General features: G+C 36.2%; 1 protein-coding gene across 1 annotated transcript in view; it reads left to right on the plus strand.

Moving 5' to 3' along the window:
• LOC109048471 (yjeF N-terminal domain-containing 3-like) overlaps positions 1-23,677 on the plus strand; it is a 35,181-nt gene that overhangs the window by 4,070 nt on the left and 7,434 nt on the right. The window contains exon 2 of the mRNA XM_042711835.1: positions 21,400-21,508. Coding sequence (XP_042567769.1) covers positions 21,400-21,508 — 109 coding nt within the window. The remainder of the gene's footprint in view (positions 1-21,399; positions 21,509-23,677) is intronic.

The raw sequence follows: 23,677 nt of genomic DNA on the forward strand, positions 1-23,677 counted from the left end.
ATTAAACAATTGTACACCATTTTGAATCAAGTTTTTATATTTTATTAGCTAAACAAACACAAAGCTTCCACCAAGAAAGAAATAGTTCAAGCAAGAGTACAGGGCCGACTGCTGACTACTGCCTGTGTTATTAGCTTTTACAGGTTGTTATCCAGGGATAACATACCTCGGAATGTCACGACTGACCAATCAGAATCAAGTATTCCTCAGAGCCGTGTAATAATGCTAACTATATCACATGATATAAATATGAGACAAAAACTAATTTTGCCCCAATTTGTTTCCAAATTGTTTCCCCTCAAAATCAAATCCAGTGTTTTAACGGTCGCTTAGTTTCTATTTCCGCTGGGTAGCCCTAACCATACTGAGGTGTATATCACCAAATATTGCTCTCAGATAAAACACAAACACAATTCCAATTCGATTCCAGTCTTGAAGGTCCTATGCCGGTCCCAATCCCCTCTCTCTACCCAGTACTTACCTGTCATCCATCTACTGTCCTGTTTAAATGATAAAGGAATAAAAAGCTAAAAAAATATATATAAGTTGTAAATATGGATATTTTTCTTACACAAGCGTATTACACTTTAGAAGGCCTTTATTAACGCCCTGGAGCCGTGTGGACTTCTTTTATAATGGATGGGTGCAATTTTTTGGACTTCAAATTTTAGGCTACCATCCACTCCCATTATAAAGCATGGATTAGCCTGGACATTATTTAATATAACTCCAATTGTATTCATCTGAAAGAAGAATGTCATATACACGTAGGATGGCTTGAGGGTGAGTAAATCATGCAGGAATTTTTTCCTTTTTGGGTGAACTAACCCTTTAAATACATCCATTTTTGATTAAGACACTAAAAGGGCAGAGTGGCAGATGAAGGATTTTATCTGCCACAGTAGGATTTTAATGAGGATTTTAATGTTCGTTTTTATTTTAGCCTCTTTTGCTTAGCCATCCGAGCTGGTCCACCTGAATCAGCTCATATAGAGCTATATTTACTGAGCTATAAAGAGGATATATTAATCACAAACAAAATGACTGGGTATACAACACAGCAATTTCAGTTTTACTAATTTTCACTAGTCTCTTTCACTGTTTGTTTGTCAAATCAAATCTCTATTAGGCCTATAGATCGTAGTTTATTATATGTTAATCAGGGCCAAATCTCTTAATATCACATCAATTTAGAGGTAAAGGTTGGTTCATTTTTCCTCATCTGTGTATTCTTCAGTCAATATGTTGAATGAGACTGACAGTATTTCTTTTTCTCCCTTTGACACATAGAATGTTTCATCACTGACTGTGTATTTGGGGCTGTGAGTGAGATAATGAATATCAGGGCTGTTGGATAAGATTGACAGTGCTTAGTTTTTCTCCCCCTGAGTGTTTAATGAGTGTCTTCACTGCCAAGCTGTTGCGTAATGAAGTGTCTCTATTTCTGATCGACTAGGTGAGATCTTGAAGATGGGGGAGGTGGGTTTGTTTATGTGAAAACACTTTCATGCATGCAGGCATGTGGTCCTCAAGTAACTGGGAAATTGAGCTTGATTGAGATGTCCTTGAGTCACTGTCCCTCATTTTTGTCCTTTACTTCTCTGCTTTATTTGGAAAATTGTTTAATTTCTGCTTCATAAAAATTCAAAGCCCTCGCAAGAATGCTCTACATTTCATTGATCTCATTAAATGCTAAGTTTTATTTAGAAATACATCCGATTATGGAAGCAAAGTGTGTTTGGAAAGGAATTTCATCTTAAGACCTTTTTCTTTGTGCTTTTTCTCCTGAAAACTAGCACACATTCCAGCAGGGTGGAATAAGGGTATTAGAAGGGGGGTACGGGTAATTTTAGGACTCGAGAGGTAATCACGCAGGAAACGCATCAGGTATGGGATATATAATCGGTGAGGTGTGACGCTTGGATTACAGCATGCAGTGGTGAAATATCAGCTGTTAAAAGAATCGATAGGAGCTGTTTTCACAAGCACATGGTACAATTTCCATTAGTGGAGAATAGCTGTGAGTCAGGGACTGATATATGGCCAAGTCGCCATAGAAACAGTGGGACTGCAACATATTCCTATGAAGTCAACATACATATTTGACAGCATGGCAGTTTCAGAGAGAATTAGAGATGGGAAAGGAACAGTTGACCAGTCACGATTTGAGGAAATGTGAATATGTGCTTGAGCTCTATTAATTATATGTTGAATTTAGTCAGACAGAGCAATGTCCCGCAGCCTCTTCCAGATGAAACATCCGGACTGTTCTGCTTCAGCTCAAGTTCTTTGTAAAGTTTAACGGATGTGGATGGCCAACATTTTAGCTGTTTTCTGCCACCATGCTTGTCTTAAATTGTCCCTTTTTGTTTCGCCAGAGACGGTGTAATTGGGTTCACCGTCTCGCTCAGTTGGGCTTATTACAAAGCCATTATGCTCTGGCAAAAGCTGACATTCTAGAAACCCAGAGTTATAATTTGGCCGATGTCCTCTTCTGCTCCATGAACATACTTGGTTCATAGCTCACAAATGTTGAATTTGTTTTAATTCTTAGTCTACATTTATTACATTATCTAATTTTATCAAATCAGCTGTGTATCATTCTCAGGAATAGGTGCTGTTTGCTGATAGAAAATTCCAGGATTTTGGAGACCATATGCACAATTTTATAAACCCTAATTAAAGGCAGGGTAGGTGATTTGGTTCAAAAAAAAATTTTGTTATGCTGACTAAAAGTCTCCTTACATCCCAATAGCAATCACTAAGTTAAGTGGCCTACATTTATTTATATCGTCTGTGTAAGGCGTAGGACCATAAAATGTTTGTCCAATCATATTCCTTGGTCTGAGGGCTACGATAGGCTGTCCTAACTGCCTGTCAGTGTATGTATTATTTCTGTTCGCACAGACATGATACGTCATCAGCGCATTCCATTACGCTATTGCAGACAGAGTGAGAATGGAAGGTATTATCATTGTAATATTATGTGCTTTGTACTGTAATGTTTTCTCATTGGTAAAATCAGTTCAATTCAAGTTTATTTATATAGCGCTTTTCACAAATCATTGCAAAGCAGCTTTACAGAAAATTTTAGTTTCTACATTAAATTTAGTAATAGCTTATCAATGGTGACTATCTCAAGCTGATGTCCATATTACATAAACACACGTTAAAAAACAAACATATATTAAAAATAATTTAATAAAATAGACACATAAAACAATAAACAACAAAAAATTCATTTTACAAACAAACTTACAGCAAACTTTGGTAGTTCTATATGTCTGAGGGGTTGGCATCATCTGAGGTCTTCTGAGGGGTTGGCATCATCTCTTCTCAGGTGTTTGATCATCTCAGGTCGTTGAAAGGGCTAGAAAACTAGTTAGGTGCGCAGGAGCTAAACCTTTTAGGGCCTTAAAAATAAATAGTAATATTTTGCAACTAATATGGAACTTAATAGGTAGCCAGTGCAGAATGTAAAATTGGGGTAATATGATCATATTTTCTTGACCTGGTAAGGACTCTAGCCACTGCATTTTGGACTACCTGCAGATTGTTTATTGAGGATGCAGGACAACCAGCTAGCAGTGCATTACAATAGACCAGTATAGAGGTCATGAATGCATGAACTAGCTTTCCTGCATCAGAAAAAGGTAGCATGTTCCGTAACTTTGCACTGTTTCTAAGATGGAAGAATTATGTTTTTGTAATATGGGAAATATGATTTTCAAAAGACAAGTTGCTGTCTAATAGCTATAACACCCACATTTCTGACTGTAGAGGAAGTAACTACATCTGTCTAGATGCAAATTGTAATCTATGAGATTCTATGTACTGTTTTTTGGCCCAAAAGCAATATCTGTGTCTTATCTGAATTAAATAGGAGAAAATTATTGGTCATCCAGTCTTTTAAATTTTTAAAACACCATCTTAGTTCACATAAATAATAAATATCATATTATCACAATCAAATATATAGCTGAGTATCATAAGCATAACAATGTAAACTAATTCTTTTTTTTTTTCCTAATAATATTATCAAGGGGCAACATTTATAATGAAAATAGCAGAGGGCAATGGACAGATCCTTGTGGCACTCCATACTTTACTGGATTTAATTAAGATGATTCCCCATTTAAATAGACAAAGTGATAGCGGTTGGAAAGGTAGGATCTAAACCATCTTAAATCCTGCCCTTGAATACCTGTATAGTTTTGTAATGGATCGATGATTATTGGTCTATAGTGTTGAACGCAGCACTAAGGTCAAGTAAAACTAGCAATGAGATAGAGCCTTGGTCTGATGCAAGAAGCAAGTCATTTGTAATTTTAACAAGTGCAGTTTCTGTGCTATGATGAGGCCTGAAACCTGATTGAAATTCTGCATAGATATCATTTATTTACAGGTAGGAGCACAATTGAGCAGACACAACTTTTTAAAAATTTTAGACATAAACTGAAGATTTGAAATGGGTTTGTAATTTGCCAGTTCACTTGGCTCTAGCTGTGGTTTCTTGATAAGAGGCTTAAAAACCACCAGCTTGAATGGTTTTGGGACGTGACATAAAAATAACGATGAGTTAATAATATTGAGAAGTAGTTATTCTGCTACAGGTAACAACTGTTTCAGTAATTTAGTGGGTACAGAATCTAATAAACATGTTACTGGTTTAGATGCAGTGATAAGTTTATTTAGCTCTTCCTGTGCTATAGTTGTAAAGCACTTCAGTTTTTCTTTGGGTGCAATGAAGGAAGCTGAATTACAAGACGCTGTTGATTCTACATTTGTTATTGTATTTCTGATGCTATCTATTTTATCAGTTTAGAAATTCATAAAGTCATTACTACTAAACTGTGAGGGAATATTTAGTTTGGGTTTTCTATGAATTTGCGGATACAGTATGCTCGGTCCTGGCATCTTTTAGAACCTGTCTATAGCTGTACATACTGTTTTTCCATGCAGGTCTAAAAACTTTAGTTTTTCTACATTTGTTTTCAAGATTACGAGTTTCTTTCTTGAGAGAATGGGTATTGCTGTTGTACCATGTATGTTTTTCTCTAACCTATTTTAATTTTATGAGAGCAACAGCTACAGCTTCTAATGTATTAGAGAAGATAGTGCCCATGTTGCTAGTCATTTCATCTACTTCATGTGTATTTATGGGTACAGAGAGCAGTTGAAATAAATCAGGCAGTTTATTTGTGAATCTATCTTTGGTGGTTGGAACAATAGTTCTACCCGGACGGTAACGCCGAACCATATAGTTTATATCAGTAATAGGCAGCATGCACGAAATGAAGGTAGTTGTCAGTAACATTGTCACTTTGAGGTACTACGTATATCTATATGATTAAGATCAATTCCATGCGATATAATTAAATCTAGTGTATGATTAAAACGATGAGTGGGTCTGGTTTTGTTTTGCTTGACTCCAAAAGAGTTTATTAAGTCTGTAAAGGCAAGTATTATCAACATGAATGTTAAAGTCTCCGACAATTAGCGCTTTATCAACATTAACCAATAGTTCTGAGAAGAAATCTGTAAATACTTTTAGGAATGCATATGTATACGGCCCTGGCGGTCTATACACAGTAGCCAGAGCAAGAGATAGTTGAGATTTTGTTTGTTTATCTGACAGTGTAACATTAAGCAGAAGTATTTTACTATACACTCACCTAAAGGATTATTAGGAACACCATACTAATACTGTGTTTGACCTCCTTTCGCCTTCAGAACTGCCTTAATTCTACGTGGCATTGATTAAAAATGAGCCCTTACAAGCTTTAAAAAACTGGTTTTTGTTCCTTTCGCCTTCAGAACTGCCTTAATTCTACGTGGCATTGATTCAACAAGGCAGTGCTGAAAGCATTTACTTTAGCAATGTTGGCCCAGATTGATAGGATAGCATCTTGCAGGTTGATGGAGATTTTTGGGAGGGGAGCGAATGCACATCCAGGGCACGAAGCTCCCGTTCCACCACATCCCCCAAAGATGCTCACTATTGGGTTGAGATCTGGTGATTGTGGAGAAGAGTAGAGTGTAGTGTCCTAATTTGAGTAAAGTGTAAACTCATTGCGGCATGTTCAATAAACCAATTTGAAATGATTCGAGCTTTGTGACATGGTGCATTATCCTGCTGGAAGTAGCTATCAGAGGATGGCATTCAACCCTCCACCAACGCCATTTCTCATTAGCCCCTACACTGGTGGTCATAAAAATTGCCGGATGGACATGGTCAGAAACAATGCTCAGGTAGGCCGTGGCATTTAAACGATGCCCAATTGGCACTAAGGGGCCTAAAGTGTAGTGATGACGCACATCATCGTGTGACTCTTTTACCGGGTGTTTTGAAGGCAGATCAACATTTGCGACAAAAAAATATGTGCAAACTGTAATGAAGCAGAGATCAGTTAGCTCCTCACTATCTGCGCTGAAGCTGAGATCGTTCGCCAGCTTAAATGAAAGTTAACATGCCTAGTGTTTTCGACATGTACATTACACGTCACATCATGATGTCACGTGTCATTACGGGACCTTTACGGGTTGTGTGTGAATGCATGCACAGATTCCGGGAAATAATTGCCAATGTGTATGAACCAAAATCTAACGATCCGGGAACAATTGCCGGGACACATTACCCATGTATTATCCAGAATCTCAGAGTGAAAGGGGCAATTGTGTTGCTGGTTAGCCTCTGGTTTGCCTGTGCAAGGTTATATGTTTTGGAGGAGGCATGGCTTTGGAGAGTGATTTGCAGGGAGGGTGGGATCTTATGCTTTCAAAGCTAGCTTGCTATTGCTAGCCTCTCTGAAATCAGTGATGAATACTTATCAGTGATCAGTGATGAAATTAAGTATTTCCTCCATTTACCTCCATTACTTCTTGCCTAGGGTTTCTGGGAATAAGTATATGGGAGTATATGGACAAATTACGCTGAATTTACCATTGAAAACAGTTAATCTGTGAAGAGATGAAAAGTGCTGTTGGGTTAACACATGTCTGCTTGTCTTATTAAGTGTATTTTTTTCTAAAGACAGAACAAAAAGTCTCTTAGAGGAGAAATCACTGACCTTTACCAAGCATTTAAAGCTCATCATCTGCATTTGATGTGATGTGAATCAGCCCAAGGCAGCTTGCTGTCTTGTGATCCGAATGACCGTGACTGAGGGTGAAAGGAGACCTGCTCTCGAGGCCGCTAGTGGTCTGCTGATTAGCGCTCTTGCTAATCACAGTCAACAATCAACATGTGGTGGCCTTCGGCAGCCCTGGTGTTGGGAGGAATATATTTATTTGACCCTGCTGGAGTTCTAGAAGCTGATGTCATTGATCTGTTCATCACCGCTGACCAATGCAGCACCACACAAAAGCATTTAAGATTGCAGTATAGAATACTTAAAAGTAAAATAAAAAGGAAAAATTAATGTGATCAAATGAGAACATTTCAGAAAGGTTGTGGAGGTAGTTTTAAAACATTAATATAGCATACAGTATTTATACTACAAAAGCCAGACTTAACTGAAAGTATGTATTGAGAGAAATACATTCTGTTTAATTGACAACACTTGTGGATTTTTTTTATTATACATTTTTTTTATTTACGTAAAAACGAACGAACGAGCTTACAAAGAGACTTTTTTTTTTTTAAATTGTTATTATTATTATTAAACTTAAATAAAACACAAAACGTTTACATCATGCCAGTTCTTTTTCTGTGCCTTGCGCATCAAACAGAAGCATTTAACGTTGCATTTTGGTTGTAGTAAACGACACTTAAAAGTTAATGTAATCAATAGAAAATATTTTAGAAACATTGTAAAACTAGCCTACAATATGTTTACTTAAACTAGAGTGAATGGCAGCTACATTTTGAGAAAATATAGATTTTTGGCAATTTTATGATGTTTGTGGGATTTTTTGTTTTTCTTTAAAACAAGTTATTTTTAAACCTAAATAAAACTCTACACAAACATTTGCATTACACCTGTTTTTTTGGTGATTTGTGCCTCACACAGAAGAATTTAACATTACATTTTGGTTGAAGTAAACCCCACTTAAAATAAAATGTTCAAAAATAATCAACAGAATATATTTCAGAAACATTGTGGAGTTAGCTTTAAAACGTGAATGTATTTTTACTACGAAAACCTCCAGCTACGTATTGAGGAATAAAATACATTCTGGATAATTTACAACATTTGTGGAACTTTTTTTCAAATTTTATAGCTCAAAACAAAGCTTGTGTTTTTTTTTTTCTGTAATTATTGTTGGTTTTATTTTTAAACCTAAATAAAACGCTACAAATGCTGCTTTGCGCATCATACATTGGTTGTAGTAAACTCAACTTAAGTAAAAATTACAAGTTTGATATGGTAATGAGGTCCTTAAAATGTTTTTTACAACCTGTCTACAACATTGTGAAAATTTGTCGTATTAATCCCATTAAAACCTTAAGTCAGCAACATCATGCAAAACCAGTACTGGAAGGTGTCTGCAATATATATCATTGCTGTTTGTGTTAATCACAGCAGGGTCGGGCAACAAAATCTTGGCACCTGCTGCTTGTGCTCTCCCAACAACACACATTTTTCATAATGACTCCCCTCAGTGATGTTCCGGAGATGGGAAAAAAGATATAACGCAGGGATTTGCCAGCCCTGGGCAGCCATTTTTAACTCATGTCTGTGTAAAAATTTTAGGCAAAATGGACTCATTGTTCTTGTGTGAGCCAGCAACTACATCTTGATTTCACTTTATTAGAGGTATTTGGAAAAACACACACACCCACACACACACACACAAAACAGCAATAAACAAGTTTGGCAGCAACACATAAATATCTCATAAAAGTGACAAAATGCCTCACTCCATGACCTTTGGGATATACAGTTTTGCTCGAATTAACAAATTGTGATACTTGGTTATTGCTTTGCACAGTTTAATGAGACACCAATGTGACTTCCCAAATGTATTCAAAACATGTGCAGAACAATATCTTTCCATGAAACGTACTTCTTGGGGTTTCATTCTTACATTTTTTGGCTTTATTTGATAATTACATTTGATATTTTACAATAATGTTACATAGGGCACCTGAATGAATAATAATGTTCTCCTTCTTTCCCACCTCCTCCTTTCTTTCTTTTATTCCTTCCTTGTCAGTCTCCCACTAATATCATTCTTCCTTGGTTTTAGTCCTATCCTTTCTATTCTGTCTGAAAGGTTTTCTGTCTGTAGGATTTGATTTTCTCTTCAATTACGCATGTTTTTTTTCTATTCCCGTCCTAGTTAGAGGCGTTGTTAATTATTTTTTTAATCACCATTCCTGACTGCAAAGTATATCAGCGCAGCTTGGGCATTCATTATTATAAAATATATCTTAAAACTGTATTTTGTTAAATTTTATTGTTGATATTATTTGATATTAACATTTTATTGATTGATTTATGGATTGATTTAAGGGGTCGTTTACACGACAACATTTTCAGCCAAAAACAGGATTTTTTTTTACTGTTCGTTAACACGACGACGTCGTTTTGGGGACTGAAAATGCATCTTTTTGAAAACAGGTTTCAAAGTGCAAGTTTTTGAAAACGGCATTGTTATTGTTTCCGTGTAAACACCCAATACAGGACTCTTTGAAAACGGTGAAGTCATGCCTGTGCATAGTACATGTTAGGTATGTAGACATGCACAGTAAGTGTCAATTTTAAAGGCAAGTGCGAACAAACATACACAGCAATGGCGGAGTATATGGTACTGTTGTTGCTGCTCAAGAGTTTGCTAATGCTTCTTCAGCAAAGTGTGGATTTACTTCACCAAGATTACAACCAACAGTGGAGACACATCATATAATTGTCACTTCCCTACAGGTACTGTTTACTAAAAAGGTGACAGCGCCAGCTACTGGTCTGGCATATGTAATACAGTAATTGTGGCCATTTTTGCAGACGTGTAAATGTGAATCATTTTGAAAACTTTCTCATTTATACGTGAAACTTTTTTAAAACGCAACTTTTCAGTTTTTGACTGCACCATTGTCGTGAAAAAGTAGCCTAAGATTAGCTTTGTCCTCCATCTCCATATTTTTACTAGGAAGATTTATGAGTGTTATTGTATTCATTGTATTCATTTATTTATTTGTGGCAGCAGTGCTTTTGTACATTTCAAATGGCATAAATTATGTAATATTCTCATACTAACTTAATTTGTCTCCAACTAAATGCCTTCCCCAGGATGGCATCCTAGTAACAGTGCTGGTTTAATCTCCATTAAAGATGTCTATAAAAGTTATGAATTGGACTCAGGGTGCACAATGCAATCAGATGATGGAATATGAATGTGAGCTTGTTTTTCTTTGAGATGCTCTCAAAAAGGGAACATCAGAATGCCAGACAGGAGGAACAAAGCTTTTATTCAGCACGGCTTTGTAGCGTATTTGTTTCCCGATTGAAAGACATCAGAATAGGTAAACAAGCTATGAAACTGTCTAAACTGAGATGATTTTTAATGTTTTTCTTGATGGAAATTCAAATTGCAAACATTTGAGCACACATTCTCCATGTGCCATATGGCCATATCACCATAATAAAGCTGGAGTATGATGTTGACAGCTGTCAGCATGACTAAGTTTTAGGATAAATTATGATTCTCAGAGCACCCAGATGAGGACATGGACCTCTGCCTTCATACAAATAGTTACAATATAGTTTATGGACGTCCTGGGCAAAAGGAAGAGGAGAGAACAAGAATAGGCCACTTGAGAGAGAATCTCAGAGGACACACTTTCATTGGCTGGTGTTGACAGTCCAGGTCAGGTAAGGACAGGAGCGACGCTATTGGTCAGGATGATTGAAACAATTGTTGATCCTTATTTCAGTGAGTAACACCTCAAGACAGACATTTTCACAGGTTAAGAGACATTGTCAGTGCATAAAAGGCACCCAGGCAGTTTTTTAAAATGTTTACCTTGTAAAATATTTAAATAAGTCCAGGTCTTATTTCTCCATAGAATCAAAAGGAAAAAATAAGAATTTATAATTTTGCTTCAAGGGAACATAACACACAAAAAAGTTGATTTTTCTTCATGTAAAATATAATTTCTCATTTTTTCTCATTTGGATTGTGGAGTGAAATGTGAGTTGGAAATGTTTTCGTGACATTCATATCATATTATACTACTTGAGATCTTTTGCATCATAATGACACATTTGTTGTTTGAGCAAGCCTAAGGAAAGAGCATATTAGTGTCACTGCATAAATAGCATTGGCAGATTGGGGTCAGTTATAATACATTGGCTTGCTTAGCTTGGCATGTATCTGAGATTTCCTTGAGGAAACACTTGAGGTCTGTGCGAAAATGCAGAATCTGCTCCTGCTGTCCTTTATTATGTTCTATGGTCCATTCAGTCCACTGTGTTCCAGTTCATTTTTCGAAAAAATGTGAACATCCCCTGAGAATATGAAAGGCTGCAGCATGCTAATGAAGATTATATTGCATAATTATTTTGGCTGAATTTGTGCTGCTTCTCTAAGTAAGCAATGTAATGTAATACAATCTCAGGACAATGCAATAATACATAGATTGCGAAAATCGTATGATATTGTGCTACTTCACTTCACTTACGAAACACTTTTTTGGTTGATGTTTGGGTTGTATGTTTAAGTATGAAATGCTTTTTCAAATAGTACAAAAATTATATTTTGTATAATTTCTAACAATTTCACCATCCTTTGTGAATTATGGCTTTTCATCTAAGTCACACTAACTTGTGAAAAAATAATTTGGTTAGGTTAAAGTTTTGGGTTGGATGTTTTTTCATACATTTTCTCTGCGATTTCTTACAATTTCACTATCTCATACAAATTATTACTCCTAATGAGTCTAAGTTACAAAAAGAAATCTTTGGTTAGGTTTAGTTTGTATGTTTTAGTCATACTTTTTTTGTTGTTGTACAGTTTTGCCATATTGTATGAATTATGACTTCTCATAAGATGAGAAGTTACTAAGCAAATGTATTTATTAATTTCATTAATCATTATTGTTATTTTTATTTTGTTAGAGTTAGGTTTGGGTTGTCATATATTTGTTCTGTATGATTTCTTATAAATTTTTCATCTTGAACGATTTATGATATCTCAAAAGACTAAGTTAGACTAACTTGCGAAAAAAAATTAGGTTTAGGTTGTATGTTTTAGTCATTTTTTTTTTTTTCATATGATTTTGCCATCTCGTACAAATTATGACTTCACGTGAGATGAGAAGTTTTGGGTTAGATTTCGTTTTAGGTTGTCATATATTTTTTTTCTGTATGATTTCTGACACAATTTCTGACTTTCATTGAGGTTTCATAAGTTACATTTTTTTTTTGTTTAGATATAAATTCAAGGTTGTGTGTTTTAGGCATTTTTTTTTTTTGTATGATTTTTATAAAATTTTACCATCTCATATAAATTATGACTTCTAATTCTTTGACTTAGTTATCAAATGCTCCTCGCTTCACACAAGATCACACAAAATTTTACCACTCACATACTCTGGTCTAGAAAGCTCCAATCATCGAAAAGCAGTCAAGCGTGAAAATTAATTCATATTCTAAGCATAATATTCGTCATTAGATTACACTAAAATATAACACCTTAACCTTAAGTTTTAATGATTCCACAATTAATTAATGTGATATGATTCAGTGTTTTCACGCTGCATACATCCTGCTTCATTCCAGATGGCTGTCGCAGTTGTTTTATTGCCTTAAATTAGCCTGTTAAATTACACTTCAAAAATAATCACAGGGCATTTTATTCAACAATATCTATGGCCAAACGTATCTGTTACTAATGCTGAATATTCACTTTCTTCATTTGCTGTCGAAATCCAGTTCAGCCAAGCGGTGGTTTTAATTGGGCCTGAAGGACTGTACCTGTGTTCCTATTTTCAGTCTCTCTCTCTTCCTTACATCCTTCAACCTGTCTGCAGGCACCGTCGGCTCGGTGACCTGACTTGCTCCGTTACCATGGTTTCCTCCACTTGCACAGTCTCCTGTGGTCCTCTCGCTATATCTAACTGGGCACAGTTACTTGAGAAGCTGCCAACTGGCAGAGGCCATAATTACATAAGCACATGACCGTCGAAAAAAAGTTCCACTTTGATGTAATGCTGCTGAAGGGAACTAATGGATTTAAGCCATGAATTGTGGATGCTAATAACATTTCATGGTCTCTCCATCTTTGGCAAGCCGAACTGCTGCTCAGTTCTTTATTGTCTGGCCTACTAGAACTAAACAGCCTGTGTTAAAATGTGACATCCCTTGATGGAACTTTCATTATCATGCGACATCGTATTTTACAGCAGGTGTTTGAGTAGAGCCTCCAAATGAAGTTCTCCTAAAGTCGCTCCCCAGTGCCAAATGCAGTCCATTAAAATCAAGCCTCCGTGTCACCAAAAAATGCTGCCATGGTGATGGGCAGCCGTCCCGGAGCTGATTGGCTGCCGAGCAGGCCCGTTCATGAAGAGGTCCATGCACTGCACACTCTCCGCCAGATTCCCAGAGCTCCAAAAATGGAACGGTTGATGTATTATCGTCATTTTGGAGGGGAAGTTGAGCAGCCTCAGCAATGGGTTTCAAAATTGAGTTAACAAGCCCATCTGAAGATGAGTTTATGGGTCAGCGATAGGACTTGAGATGATGCCCATGACCTGTTTATCGATTTTTTTCCAGAGAAATTACCGAAACGTGATCCTTTTTAAGGCAGTAAAGTAGCTCCTTGCTTTCATGCTTTCAAAAAACGATTTAAGCTCTGATGTAGCCTCCTGTTGTTTACCGGCTCATCTGGCCAGATGAAAGTCATTGTGCAGTGAGCTGGACAGTTTGGCCGAGGCCTGATACCATTTTCAGGTGTGCCTTGTCTTCTGGATCCCTTACACCCCAGCGGACAGTTGAAATGCACAATGAGGGAGGAATTATGGGTCAAAGATTTGGTCTTTGACCAAAGGGGAGGTAAGCGTTTGATCATGCAGAAGTCAGGAGGATGATACCTACAATATGGATGTCATTACATAACTGGCAAAAACAATTTATCATAATTCTCCTGCATTATGGAACATTATTCTTTTAATTCCTGTCAAATCATTGTCGCTTTGGCCTTCCTGTAACCAGTCCAAACACCACTGCCATAAATCCAGCACTATGGATCTTAATCTCTGAAAGTGTTCTTTCCAATGAACCATGCCAAGATGATGACGCCCTTCTAGACCTGCTGTAACCATCTGCTTTTCTTGAACACTGATTCTTGAAGCTTCTTGAATAGCAGTGTCAGTTTTTTTTTCAGAATTCAGTCTATTTGTATTAACATTTAACATAATGCGACAATTTAATGTGTAAAGCTCCTAAAATAACATTATGATAACACTATTGTAATGTCAACACATTCTCATGCAGTTTGTAACTATTTTATCATTTGGCGAATTTGTGGCTAAATCTTAAGAATTTGTATGATTCCCTTTGTTTGTTTTCATACGCTCTGTTTTCGAACCACTGACAGTTAAATTTAGAGGTGGACCTCCATGCTTGCTTTTTTCTAAAATATTTACGTTAACCGGCTAATCACAATGTACTAATTCATACAATATCGCGACCATGTAAAAAAGTTACATTTTATCGTGAGAATGGGTTTGTAATGTTGTGAATTCTAACTGCTTTAGTTTTTCGTTATTGGTGTTTTAGGACATTGCTACACAAAGAGAGTATTCATCACGCAACATTTTGACTAGCACATACCTCAAGTTCATGTGTGCCTTGTGCGTTATTTTGTCCAGATTTAAACTGTAATATTAAATCTGTAATATTTAAATCTGGACAAAAGACACAAATTCGCACCGGGCGATGCGATTGATGCAAACACGCAATATTCGCCTCGATTGCATCTTCTTTAATTCGAGCGGGAAATTTGCATGACACGTTGTCGCTCAAGCTAATCAGAGAAGAGTTTACTGACATGTCAGGTTTGATGAGTCTGGTTGTATCAGAAAATGGAGGAGAGCATGGACAATTTTTTTATTCATGCGAGTGACATGAAAAACATTTCATGAGTAGTCTAGTGTGAGTAACACAAAAATATTCTCTTTGCTTTTGGTGTGCACACACCATCCCTGCATTTCATTTGGAAGGCCTCATCCCTATGCCCTAATGCCCTTCAGAGTTTTTACCCTCCAGAGTGAGAGCTTTGAAGGGTTGAAGGGTGTAGGGGACCAAACAACGGTTTCTTGAAGTGCCCTTCTGCGTCATCATCACGTGCCCACAGAGAGGCGCCGTCATCATCAAAATCAGAATCAGAGCTTATTGCAAGGTATGTTTATACATACAAGGAATTTGTTTTAGTGACAGAAGTGCAACAGTGCAACAGAATGACAGTGACAAGACAGGACACAGATAATACAAATAATAATAATAATATAAAAATATACAATGTACAAAAAAAGCAAGACTACTGGTTTAGACGGACAATTCAGGGTTGCCAAGTCTGCGGTTTGTAAAGATGATGATACAGAATAAAGGAATAAAAATCTGTAAAAATCTGTATTTTATGTATGGAAGTGGTATGTTTTAAGTTTTGATAATTCAACTAGGGTTATTTGGCTAGTTTTGACTGGCCATTGGTCTAGTTTTCTTACTCAGATTCTGGCAGTTCTGCTTTGAGCCGTTATCTTATTGTGCAGCCGGCGCGTGTTATAGAGGTCCCTCAGGGAAATGAGTAAAATGGTTATTTATCTTTTCTATGGCACAGACTGTTGTATTGTTTGCACTATTTGTACTCAGCAGTTAAGGTCTGGAAATGTGTTTGGAAAGGTCAGGGTGGGTGTAAGGGTAGAGATGAATAGAGGAAGTAGGTCTGAAATATGGTGTGTTTATGATAAGTGGATAAATGGAAGGCAACATGGAACAATGTGAAGAGCAGACGGCATGCTCCAGCATTTGTTTATCACTTTAATACGTAGTTTGTCAAACATGGATAGGCTCAGGAAAGACATACCTCTTTGGATGTTAACAGAAGACACGTAAAATATGTTCTCTGCCATTGGGAAATAACACTTCCCTGCTCGATTTTATGTCAAACGCAGGCTAATCTTAGAATAAGAGTGCCACGTTTGATGCATATTTTATCTCCTCTCCAAACATATGTCAGGCAAGCCAGGCTCTTCTTTGCCAAGAACTGTGAAGTTGTTCCAGAACGCTGGTGTCAGCTTCATCCCACTGTTCTTTGGCGCTGAAAGTACCTTTGGAAAGCGACGTGTCCACTGACTTTTTTCTCTACATCTACCTTACTGTTCCCTTCACTTTTGTGATACTTTTTGATGAAAAATATACTTTTGATTCATTGTTCTTTTGCTCTTTTGATTCATTTTAACTCACATGGATCAAGTTTTAAACATATCCAAGGACCATTTTGTTTTGTTTTTCTCATTACTTCCAAACCATTTGCAATATTCTGTCAGCTCTGATTGGGGTGGTCCAGCATTAGTCTGGGTCAAATAGTGCCACCCTGTCCCTGGCTTTTATCTCATTAACGAGCAGGAAGTCGAGACACTCATTAGTGAGGAATCAGCAAGGGCTTGAGCATCGTCCCCTTTTAGAAGTTTTTAATTGCTTTAAGTGTAACACGAGAGTCCAGCTCCTGGATTTTCAACATCATTAGATGTTGTTTTTTGCTTCCCTTTCCATGAATCAGTTGAAATTTGAGTTTGAGTAACCTCTGTTCTTGCTGTTTAGAATTATAATCTTGAGATTGCTATAAGAGTTTTTCTGTAATTGTGATGACAGATCCTGTTGGTCACTTTCAGATCTCAAAAATCAGTGCTGTTATCGTTAACTAAAACTAATATATATATTATATAATATATATATATATATATATATATATATATATATATATTATATATATATTTGTTGTATTATTTTTTATTTATTTATTTTTATTTTTTATAATAAAATAATTAATGTAACAGTAGGTTTCATGTGTGATTTATTATTTTTATAAAAATAAAAATAAAAATCAGACAGAAATGTCACCAACAATTGTGGAGTGACGCTTAAAATCATTTTTCTATTCTATTTTTTTTCAAATGTTACATTAAATTGCAAGCAAATGCTCATAGCAGCATTCACACCAGGGCGCATATTCATCTGTCATTAAAGAGTGCATGCGACACTGTGTGAAAATGATTTTGTCAGATGTCAGCCGTGCCGAAAAGGCTATCCCTCGTCTGTAATCACATTATTGGGAGCCTGGAGGAGCTGTGCGCTAAGTTTGGTGGTTATGCAAATAGTAGTGTACTCTCCTGTTCTCCATAGTCATTATTTTTCTTTTATATCGTTTTCTCCACTCATTTCCTTTGTTAATTCGGTCCTAACTGAGAACACTGGGTTGTAAACCAGATTCTTGTCAGAAGCTGCTAAACGGCAAAACCACTGATTTAACTGAGAGAGGTGGTTATTTAGTTGTCTCGTGGTGTGCTGAGGTAATTACAGTGGTTGGAAATGAAGAAAAAGAGGGAAAATGTGGATATTGACTGAGAAGTATCCCCCATTTTGTTCTATGCTTCACACAAACATCCGTGTATCCCCTTGTAAACAGGCAAAACCATTTCAACACTCCTGCATGCGTGTTAAGCAAGCTAGCAGACTGGAGGTAAACAACCTCATTAGCCGAGTTGTCATTACAGCTGATCAGCACAATTCGCGACTCACGGATAGCGTGGCTCCTCGTGGGGAAATTAGGAAGACTCTCGGGGCGGGTGCCTGGGCTGATACTGTTGTTCATTTGACTGTGCATTCATGTGTGTATTTGCTGTAAGGGTGATCAACAACAATTAGCCCTAGCTCTATGGAATAGTAATGCTAGGGGAGACACTAATGCAAAACTATTGTCATTTTCAGGGCCTCTGTTACAAATCGGCTTTACACTCTTAAAAATAAAAGTTCTGTGGTTCATGAAGAACCTTTAACATCCCTTTCCATTCCAGTAAAGCTTCTTTCCAGTGGAATAAAGTTCTTTAGATTATTAAAATGTTCTTCAAACTAAGAAAAAATGGAACTGTTCATTGAAAGTTTCTTTGGGGAACCAAAAACGGTTCTTCTGTGGCATTGTTTGTGAAACCCCCCTTTTAGAACCTTAATTTTAATTATTTTTAAGAATTCCAATTTAAATAATCTTTCTCCCAAACCCAAAATTAATAACCATTAAAACACTCCGAAAATTCCCATTTAAAAAAATGTTCTTTAAATTTTTAAAATATTCCTCACACTAAGAAAAATAGCATTCTTTTAAGAACTGTTCAAGGTTCTTTTGGGAACCCAAATTGGTTCTTTAATGGCGTCGCTGCGAAGCCTCAGAACCTTTGTTTTTAAGACATCCCATTGCACAAATGATTCTTTAAAGTAGAAAAATATTCTTTAGATTAGATTGTTAACATGCTCTTCATACTAAGAGAAAAATGGTTTTAAGAAACTATTCACTGAAAGGTACTTTGGGCAACCAAAAATGGTTCACATATGGAATCACTGCCCCCAAAAAAACTATTGTCATTTTTCAGGGCCTCTGTTACAAATCGGCTTTACACTCTTAAAAATAAAAGTTCTGTGGTTCATGAAGAACCTTTAACATCCCTTTCCATTCCAGTAAAGCTTCTTTCCAGTGGAATAAAGTTCTTTAGATTATTAAAATGTTCTTCAAACTAACTAAGAAAAAATGGAACTGTTCATTGAAAGTTTCTTTGGGGAACCAAAAACGGTTCTTCTGTGGCATTGTTTGTGAAACCCCCCTTTTAGAACCTTAATTTTAAGAGAATACAGTTTTTTAAAATAAAGGTTCTTTGGTTCAGTGGTTCCATGAAGAACCTTTAACATCCATGGAACCTTTCCATTTCACAAAAGGTTCTTTAGATTTTTAAAATATTCCTCACACTAAGAAAAATAGCATTCTTTTAAGAACTGTTCAAGGTTCTTTTGGGAACCCAAATTGGTTCTTTAATGGCGTCGCTGCGAAGCCTCAGAACCTTTGTTTTTAAGACATTCCATTGCACAAATGATTCTTTAAAGTAGAAAAATATTCTTTAGATTAGATTGTTAACATGCTCTTCATACTAAGAGAAAATGGTTTTAAGAACTATTCACTGAAAGGTACTTTGGGCAACCAAAAATGGTTCACATATGGAATCACTGTGAAAACCCCATTCTGAAAAGTACATTTTTAAAAGTGTTAGAAACTTTCCAACATTTTCCAAAAGATTCTTTATATATATATATATATATATATATATATATATATATATATAGATATAGATATATATATATATATATATATATATATTAAATAAAAAAAAAAAAAAAGCCCTTTAGATTTTAAAATGTTCTTCACATTAAGAAAAGAATATGAAGGATTGTTTACGGAAAGATTTTTTGGGGAACCAAAATGGTTCTTCTGTGGTTAAGAGACCTAATAATATAATGCAATTTGGACTGATGGATGCTCTGGATGCTGGGAGAACAGTCTGAGCCACGCTGTCCCCTGGTGGTGAGATTCATTCATTGCAGTTTACTACAAAGAAGCCTAACAGGGATGCACTGAAATTGTTTTAATGCTTGAGAGATATTAAATGAAGGAAGATTTGTTTGCAGGCCAAACTATTTTTCTACATACAGCATAGCAAACCTTACAAGGATGAGGCTTGAGATGTCTGTACTTTATCTTGTGCCTGGAACCAGGAAATATACGGCTGTCAGGACTTCCCTGAATAGGTCGATGGGAGCGGAAATATCAAAAGTGCTAGACTCAGCTGAACTTTACAAATATCACTGTGTCACAGTACGTCAGGAAATCTCCTCCTGCAAACTCGGCTTGACGCCTGTGGAGCTCTATTGGAGACAGTAAATGCCAGAGATCGATCGATCTATCTATCTATCTATCTATCTATCTATCTATCTATCTATCTATCTATAATATATTAAATAAATATGGACTTTCTATTTCTCTTTTCTTTTTAATTTCCCCAAAATGTCAAAAACATGCATGCGAGGGGCAGGCGACAAGCTCATTATTTTTTGTTAGTAAATTATTACTCATTATTAGTTTTTCTGAAACGAGAGCGAGAATTAGATAGTGACAGAAAATTGCTTTGAACTGAAACCACATTCACTTCATGCATACAGTTGAGAGAACTCAATAATGTATAATAATTTTCAGAAATGGTTCTTTGTTCTCTTCTTGTTATCTTGGAAACATACTGGAAAAATGCCTCAGGTTAAAAAAAAAAAGAACAATAAATCAACAAGTTACAAAAGACAGAAAGGTATATAGAACACATGATAGTACTATTAAACTGCTAATTAATATCGCGAATAAGCTTTTATTTTAAAATTTTGATTTCAGTTTTAGTCATATTATTATTATGTGCTTGTGTCATTTTTTTAAATAATATTTCTATATAGATTTATTTTTATTTTACTTATAGTAATTTTTTTTTTTTACTTATTTTTTACTTATTTTAGTTAGTTGCCAATGATATATTTCTATTTTAAGTTTTTTTTATCAATTTATTGGGTGCTGGTTTTGTTCCCCAACACTTTATTACCTTTGTTATGTTGAAAATACAATCAGCCTATAAGCTTTCTTATGAATATATAGGCTTTCTTATATTGAAAATATAATAATAAGCAGCTGTATAGGGATGTATATAGCACAGAGGAATATTTAAAATAAATTAATAAATAAAAGTTGGTAGCACTTTAAAATGAGATTCGATTCGTTAATTAACTATGAACAGTTTTTACAGCATTTATTAGCATAACATATATACCAAGATTAATGTTAATTTCAATATACTGTGTTGTTCAAAAATTCATGTTCATTCATAATACATTAATGTTAGGGTTATTAGGGTTGTAATTTAGTATCAACATCCTGATAGCAGTTCTTTGTACTTCCAGCAGGGGGCTCTGATGTTACGACTATACAGTAGGTTATTGAAAGGAACCCAGTGTTTGATTCTTGAAGTAAGGGCCTGCATTTTACAGTTACCTTGGGCTCCCTGTAGCCCATATTAAACTCTCAGTAACATAAGCTCTGAGTGTGGCTAAACAAGATTTAGGCAGCGAGACACCATGCCTGGAATGCCTGGATGGCATGTCTCATACAATGTGCTCAGAATACACACTTAAACGTCAGGTGCTGTATTGCAGTCCTTGGTTTCCATGTAATCAAACCCACCCAGTTTCCATCTTGGCACTTGTTAGCATTCATGCCGAAACATAAAGCATGATTTATTTATTGTCCCCACTAGTAAGCTAATACCATGCGTGTCATGAGCTCTGTGTCAATGCAGTTTGTCTCTTTGTTTGTCTTTTATAGTAAAACGGAGGTGGCGACCATTGAGACGGAGCTCCTGAGGGACTACCGCTTTGGGCAGCAGCAGCTGATTGAAATATGGGGTCATGCTTGTGCTATTGCTGTCACAAAGGTTTGTCTGACACGTGAACATGAATTCCACTATAGTGTGAATTGGTTGTTAACACATCTGAATTCTGAATCTAATCCTGTATTCTATATACACAAGCATCACTGTGATTTACACAGCTCTCTGCGTTTAACGCTCCCAGCATCTGTCTGCATTTGTCGAACTTCAACCAATCCTCTTAAGAGACGAGGCCTTGCTGCATTTGATGATGAAAACAGCGGGAAATCTTTGATCTGGCTGTTTCTGTAGAGGGTTTGACCGCATCTGCTACTCTGGGGGGTTTCTCATGTAAATGGTTTGAAGAATGATCCAGAATAGCAATCTGCCACTTTTGCTTCGAAAAAGACCACAACAACAACAACAAAAAAGAATTTGCTTCTGTCTGTTAGTTGTAATTGTCAGATAAAAACTCAAGACTCAATTACAACACATTATTGTCAGATAAAAACTCAATTACAAGACATAAATTCGCAATATGAGAAACAAAGTGAGATTGTGAGTTGTTAGGTGATATATTCACAATTTCTGAGAGACAGTTACAAGAACTTTTTTAATTATGACAAATAGTTGCAGTTCTGAGTAAAAAGTCACATTGTGAGATATTTTTTGAGAATATGAGAAATAGTCACAATTTTAGAAAATGTCTCAATTATGAGTTACAGAAAGTCTTAATTATGAGAAATAATTGCAGTTCTAAAAAAGCTGCAGTTGTGAAATATGAAGTCACAATTTCTGTGATTTTGAGAAATATTCACAATTACAAGATATGTTACAGAAAGTTATGTTGAAAAATTCAAAGACATTCCGCAAATCCTGAGAGAAAAGTTGCAGTTGTGAAATATGAAGTCATATTGTGAAGAATAGTAAATGTACAGTTATGAGAAATAATTGCAATTACAAAAATGTCATATTTGGGTCATAATTGTGAGAAATAGGTGCAGTTCATGCAATATATTGCAAAATATAACATATAACACTTTAACATATAAAGTCGCGATTTCTAAGAAACGTTTACAACAATTACAAGCTATGTCACAGAAAGTCACAATTATGAAAAATAGTGCAAGTTCTGAGAAAAAAAGTTGCAATTGTGAAATATGGAGTCACATTGTGATATATAAAGTCACAATTTTTTTAAGTTGGCAGTTAAGAGAAATTGTCACAATTATGGCATGTCGTAATTATGATTTGCAGAAAGTTGTAATTTAAAAATATGAAGTCAAAGAGAGATTATTGATACTATGAGAAGTAACATTACAATTTTGACTCTCATAAATGTGTCCTTATTTCTAGTAGTATCAATAATGAGCCACTATAATGAGAAATAAAGGAGCAACTATCTTGTTATTTGTTTTTGGGTTTTTTACACTCTGAGACAGAAACAGGCGTCTATACAAAAGGAAGTTTTTTGGGGTCATATTATATCTTGCCTTGAGCACTAGAATCACCACCTGTCAGATTCATTCTCTTCCAAATTTGCACTTTGACTTCTCCTTAAAAATCCCTTGTGACAAATCCAATGCACCATCATCGAAGGTGTTGAAAGTCTTTCATCTGTGGCCGGCCTGCAGTCGGGCGGTCTCGGGGTCTGACGTCTCAGGGCAGCCTGAGGGTTGCGATAGAGCCAGGCCAACCCAAACCAGACTATTGCGGTCACTATTCCATCTGGATTCAGTCAGGCTGACAGGCAGCGCAGGGCTCCTCTTGACCTACCTGAGAGTCGGTTAAAGCCCCAAATTGTTTCCTGATTTGGCTTGTGTGAATATTCAACCCCTGTTAAAAAGCGTTTTACAGACTGAACCTTCTGTCCCTCCAAGGCTTCTGGTCACCAGCAGCCGCCATGGTTAGCATCAATAAAACTTCCTCTGTGAGGTCGCCATAAATTGCAGCTAAAGAAAACACGCTGGCCGGTAGCTCTGAGACAAGCATTACATCAGCACGCGTGTGTGTGTGTGTGTGCCCGCACAAGGGGGACAAAATCTTGGTTGTATTTTACCACATTGTGATTTCACAACCAAACTATCCACCGCAGTGGATGCCAAAATCAACATCATCTGTCTACATCGGGGGGATAAGTGCTTTGGTGAAGAGCTACGTCAAGGCTGATGTCTGTGATCATTCCCTGCTTTAGATATTAGGAAGTTATTTTTATCACCATGGCTCATGAAACGT

The sequence above is a fragment of the Cyprinus carpio genome, chromosome A22 (genome assembly GCF_018340385.1).
Source record: "Cyprinus carpio isolate SPL01 chromosome A22, ASM1834038v1, whole genome shotgun sequence".
Classification (NCBI taxonomy): domain Eukaryota; kingdom Metazoa; phylum Chordata; class Actinopteri; order Cypriniformes; family Cyprinidae; genus Cyprinus; species Cyprinus carpio.